This window comes from Eurypyga helias, unplaced genomic scaffold (assembly GCF_000690775.1).
Source record: "Eurypyga helias isolate BGI_N326 unplaced genomic scaffold, ASM69077v1 scaffold19361, whole genome shotgun sequence".
In the NCBI taxonomy this organism is placed as follows: domain Eukaryota; kingdom Metazoa; phylum Chordata; class Aves; order Eurypygiformes; family Eurypygidae; genus Eurypyga; species Eurypyga helias.
The window spans coordinates 17,956-23,828 of record NW_010233390.1 but is presented as its reverse complement, the minus strand read 5'-3'; the positions used below and the strand labels follow the sequence as shown (position 1 = coordinate 23,828).

The 5,873-nt window shown below is 38.3% G+C and overlaps 1 protein-coding gene across 1 annotated transcript; it reads left to right on the top strand.

Moving 5' to 3' along the window:
- The first annotated feature begins 201 nt into the window (after positions 1-201).
- LOC104517160 (kinase D-interacting substrate of 220 kDa-like) lies at positions 202-4,524 on the top strand. The gene is made up of 2 exons (XM_010161725.1): positions 202-445; positions 3,150-4,524. Exons 1-2 carry the CDS (start codon positions 206-208, stop codon positions 4,419-4,421), a joined length of 1,512 nt encoding a protein of 503 aa, XP_010160027.1. The 5' UTR covers positions 202-205; the 3' UTR covers positions 4,422-4,524.
- The last annotated feature ends 1,349 nt before the right edge of the window (positions 4,525-5,873 follow it).

Sequence of the window (5,873 nt, the reverse complement as noted above, 5' to 3'; positions counted from 1 at the left end):
GTAAAGAGAATGAATGCACTAGGTTTGTGAACAGATTTTTCTTCATGCTTTTGCATGATCACACCCACATATGCAAGAACACTTTTACAGTTGTGAATTCCTTGTTCATATTTTTAATAGCATTCTTCTTTAACAATAAGGAGAACTTTTTCTATTTATATAATTGCATTTATACTGTCTCTTTTTGTGTGTTAAGATACTTGAAATGAGAAATTCAGAAAATCAGGCTGTTCAGGAAGATCCTCGTGGAACAACCGAGCATGTTACCAGTACAATTCCTCACAGTGAACTTACTCGTCGTCCTGGGCATAACACTGAGCTGCCTCACACTGAGCTTACAGGTCTTTCTGGTCAAGCTCCCTACACACTGAACTTCAGCTTTGAAGAACTCAACACAATTGGTCTTGATGAAGCTCCTCCACGCCATAGTAACCTAAGTTGGCAGGTATTTAACAGAGAAATGTATTCTGCTTGCTTACCTGACTGGTAAAGGATTTTTTCTGTTCTTGGATACAGAGAGGTCAAAAAATAAGTCTGCTGTGACAGTTCAAGTACTTTCAGTTCTCAGTCTTGGAAAAGACCAGTTTTGCAAAGGTGTAAACTCTAACCACACTCTCTGAGTCACAGTCTGTCTTTGCCACCTGAAAACTATTTATCTGTTAGAGTAATCACTCTTCAAGAGGAAAAAAAAAAATCAAAGCTATCATGCTTTTCTTACCTTGCTTAGGGTGACGTCCTGCAAGATTTCTGTTTATTGTAGTATTCAGACTTTGTGTATGAAATATTTTCTGTGTGCTAACCAGATGTTACACTCTTTGAAGGTTATTTAATAGGTTTTTTTAAACATACAGCTGCTAGAATGCTCCATGACACCAGAGCCTTCCCCTGACAATGCATAATGTATTCACAGACTCTAGAGCTCACATCCTTTACCTACGGTTTCTGCCATAGGTTATGGTCAATTTTCTGGCCTTTCTTGCAAAATCATTCATATTCTTTTTCCTTTTTAAGAAATAAGACAAATCAGTTGATATCTAAATAGTGATTAGAATTTTTTAAAAAGACCAAAAAATCCAAACCCCAAAACATTTAGTAGCTTCTTTTATCTCTAGTTTTAGAAATCTAAATTGGAAAATCTTGAAGGTGCAACAGAATAGGAAGAGACTCCAAATTACTAGCTGTATATGGTATTTGTAATATTCAAAATTGCCAACATTTGTAATATTCAAAATTGCCAAAATATATCCCGGGAATAGATTTCTATCCCAGATACCTCTGTGTGTATGTGTGTGCGTGCGCCCTTGGGTGTGTTTGTAGGATCCTGATTACCCTTACTGCCTGTTTCCAGCAGCAAAGTATCAGTGTATGTTTTTCAAAACTAATGTGTCATGACTGACACTTGTTATGTTGGTTTGTGTCAGAAGCACGGAAGGAAGTACAGGAAAACCTTTTTTTAATCACTCTCTAAAACTTAACTTTAAATAACTAGTGCTTCTGATGCCTACAGTTATCTGAAGCTAAATGAAAAGAATGAAAAAGGTAGTTTGTCCTTAAGAAAATATTAGAATTTGGTTGTTAGAATTTTAAAAGTCAATACTGATTTAAAAAAAAAAATAATACTGCTGCTTCCCTGTAAAAAAGGAGAAGTTACTCCTGGAAATGCACAATCAGATCAAATAGTTGTCTTTTTGGCAAAGAACTGTAGCTGCTCTGAGTATGGATAAGTAGTAGTGATTATGCATAAATGATCAAGTGTTAGTATTTCTGAGATTCTTGCATTTGCTTTAGGCATTGATTTGCCTAGGCATCATGTCAGATAGTAGTCAAACACCATTTCACCATTTTCCTTTAGTTAATCTTGTTTAGCTGTTCCCCAGTATCCTAGTACATATAGAACATTATTGATGTTATGAAAAGCTGTCAGTACTGTCTGTTTACAGAGGGAAGAACGGAATGGTAACCTGCAGATCTTGTGTATGTTGCTTACTGGGGGAATTATGAGCATGTTCGGAGAAGGAAAGCAACCTGTTGGTTTGCATTGAATTCCAGTGCAGAACAAGAAAAAGTAAAAGCTGATGGAAGTTAGGAAGGATGCACGTAAGACCAGGAAAAAGGTGGAGGGAAGGGAGAAAAGAAAAATAAACTATGAGAAAGAGAAGGATGGACCAAGAGGGTCTCTCTGTATGATGAAGCAATTCTGTTCCAAATCTTAACTTCATTCACAGTGTTTGAATCAACACATTAACTTATATTTAGCTTGTTAAAATTACCCCTTTTACGTTTTTTTAATAATGCTTTGCAGTAGCAGGTAGGTTTTTTGGTTTATTTTCAGTGTTTTCCCAAATAACACAATACCTCAACAGTCTTGGAAAATCTGATCTCTTGTGCATTGCAAAGTTGATTAAGTTTCCTACGGTACGTGCTGCTTATGTCAGTGCCTCAGCTCCAGTGCACTGAGCACCGCACATCTTTTGTGACATGCGTGACACCAAGCTGTATGTTCAGCCACAATCCACTCCTTGCCTTGTTCAGCTCTCTGCTAGACCTTGGTTCTCGGATTTAATAGATGGCCTAGTACTCTGTGCCTGTGGAGTTCTCCGTGTGATGCTGACGGAGAGCAGAGGCAGGGGCAAAGAAGAATGTCTGTCTGAGAACCGATCTTTTTTCTGAAACTGCCAATTGAAATTTTTCCAAGATGCATTGACATATGTAGGATGGGGGTCTCTTAAAAAAATGTTTTTGAGACATGGTCAGGATTTAGGTGAACTCTTCTTGTCGTTTTAATATAAAATGCTAATTTTGTAAATGTGCAAAAATGTGTTCGAAAAGCCTGTCTTGACATACTAATTTGTTATAATTGTATACTCAAAAAGAGTTAGCCTCAAATGCACTGGATAAAATGCTTGTTTTGTGGAAAACTTAGACTGTGGGGACCAACAGTAGGAATACTTTGTTAGCTTGGTGAATGTGTGTGATTGCGTATATATGATTATCGTAAGCATATTTTAATTATAGCATTCACTTGCATAATCTATGTGCAACAAAAAATATAATTTAAGCACATACTTGATGCTTTGAGTTAATTGAAGAAGATTAGTAGAAGTCAACATAAATCATTTAACTGTTTTCTGTCTTTTTTTCTTTTTCAGTCACAAACTCGTAGAACCCCAAGTCTTTCAAGTCTTAACTCTCAAGATTCTAGTATTGAAATATCAAAGCTTACTGACAAGGTACAGGCAGAATACCGAGATGCATATAGGGAGTATATTGCTCAAATGTCACAGTTAGAAGGAGGCGCCAGCTCCACTACAGTAAGTGGTAGGTCCTCCCCTCATAGCTCAAGTGCTTTCTATATGGGGCAGAGTACATCTGGGGGTTCCTTGCATTCCAGTGCTGAACAGGAAAAAGGAAAAGATGGTGAACAGAAACAAGATGATGGCAGGAAGTCCTTCTTGCTGAAGAGGAATGATGTTGCTGATTACAGTACTTCTGGTGTTTCTACTAATGATGCATCTCCTTTGGATCCTATTACTGAAGAAGATGAAAAGTCCGATCAGTCTGGTTCTAAGCTTCTTCCAGGAAAGAAGTCTTCCGAAAGAACAAGTATTTTCCAGGCTGCAGATTTAAAGCTTAAGGGAGTTACACTCCGGTATCAGAAGCTTCCAAGTGATGAAGATGAGTCAGGAACTGAGGAATCGGATAATACTCCACTTCTTAAGGAAGGTAAAGATAAGAAGACAGATGGCAAAATAGACAAACAGCCCAAATCTCCAGAACACGGACCTGAACCGATCAGAACCTTCATCAAAGCAAAGGAATATTTGACAGACGCCCTGTTGGATAAGAAGGATTCGTCCGACTCTGGTGTAAGATCCAATGAAAGTTCTCCAAATCATTCCCTGCATAACGAAGGAACAGATGATTCACAGCTAGAAAAGGCAAATCTCATTGAGCTTGAAGATGACAGTCACAGCGGAAAGAGAGGAATTCCGCACAGCCTTAGCGGCCTTCAGGATCCAGCTGTGGTTCGCATGTCTATTTGCTCAGAAGATAAAAAAAGCCCTTCTGAAAGCAGCTTGATAGCAAGTAGCCCAGAAGAGAACTGGCCAGCTTGCCAGAAAGTCTATAATTTAAATAGAACCCCTAGTACAGTAACCTTAAATAATAACAGTGCTCCAAACAATCGAGCTAATCAAAATTTTGAAGAAATACAAGGTGTCAGAGATTCACCTCAGATTATCCTGCACCCTGGCTCGGGTTCCAATCCAACTGCGGTTCAGAATGAGAACCTGAAGAGCGTGGCTCACAAGCGGAGCCAGCGTTCAAGTTATACCCGGCTTTCAAAAGATTCGTCAGAGCTCCACACCGTTACGGCCTCAGAAGGGGCTGGTTTTGGAGAAGAGAGAGAGAGTATCCTATAAAAAAGCAGCGAGGTTAAAACAGAGTATGCCCATGAATTCTAGCTTGCTTGGAATTCTTTGTCAGAGTGTGGTTACGTTAAGAGCTGTAGTTTAAGCTTTCAATATTGTAATAGGTCTAGATTATTTCTAGTAATTTCCTTGGAAAGAGGTAGGAATTTTTACAAGAAGCAAATTACTTCAGACCTTCCCCACAAATAAAAGCAGTACTTGTCAGCATGTAAAACCAGTCCCTCTGTTAAGACACTGTGCAAAGATTTGGTCAGGGTCAGATGTTAGAGAAGTTAAGCACGGTTTAATTATTAGAATTATTATGTGGTTTTACTTTTCTTTTGGGATATGTATTACTTACCCTTCTAAACATTCCAGCCAAGTCTGCATACGTGCAAGTAAAGTTAAGACTTGTGCATCTTTGCTATTTGACATAAGAGATGCTAGAAGATTAAATATCACAACCTGTGACCCCCTTATCAAACTTTTCATTAAATAATGGATTAATGTGTGTAACATATATTACATATGTTGAAATTTGAGTGTTAAGGTACCTACTTGGCTGCATGTACGCTTTTACTCTCTGTATGTTCAGTAATTGCTGTTGACTTTGTGAACTTTGGGTAGAGTGGTGGTAAGGTTTGTAAGGAACATTGTCTTGATGTGTCGTTGGAATTGGCAGTTATTTATAAGGTAATGTCTTATCAGTGATTTAGTGGATCCATTATTTATTATAGGTACGTAATTTTACAGTCACTGGTCTAAATAGATGCAACCACCTGAGAGATATTAAACTACTCTAGGGGTAAAGTATGAATGTGATAGCTGAAATTACAGAGTATCTGCTGCTGTTCCTCTTGGTACAGTGTTTATTATTTGGTTATGGAAAGGGAAAAAAGCAGTGTTTGCCATTTTAAAAATAATTCATACTTCTGGAATCTCATCAGAGCTGTACGCCAGCTTCTTTGATTCTAAGTACAGTGTTTGAAGACTTTGTCATCAGTAATGTGCCTGAATGTTGTTATAGCAAATACTTGTACTGTCCAGTGCAATCTGCATGTTTTTGAGGAAGAATTGTTCGAAGTAGACTCTGGTAGTACAAAGAATAAAAAAGTAAATTGGCATGTTCGGTTTGTGTCCAAATTTCTGCTTATTGTGGTATTTTTTTTCTTCACTTGATAGAAATGTTAACATCCATATTGTTTTGGTTAAAGTGCTTCACAGATTTAATTCAAAAGATGAAATTATTGTTATTAATACAGTGCTAAATAAGCATCAAGTATAAAAATACATTTGGTAAATGGGGTTGCCAAAGCCGACGGTTGTAAAGGAAGCGCTGGGAGCTGCGGAGATGCGGCCGCCTCCCGCTGGTCCAGAGCAGTCATCCTGCTGGTTGCGGCCGTTCACGCGTGCTGGTCCTTGTGCGCAGCCTTGTTTCTGTCCTCGTGCGTCTCCAACCAGATG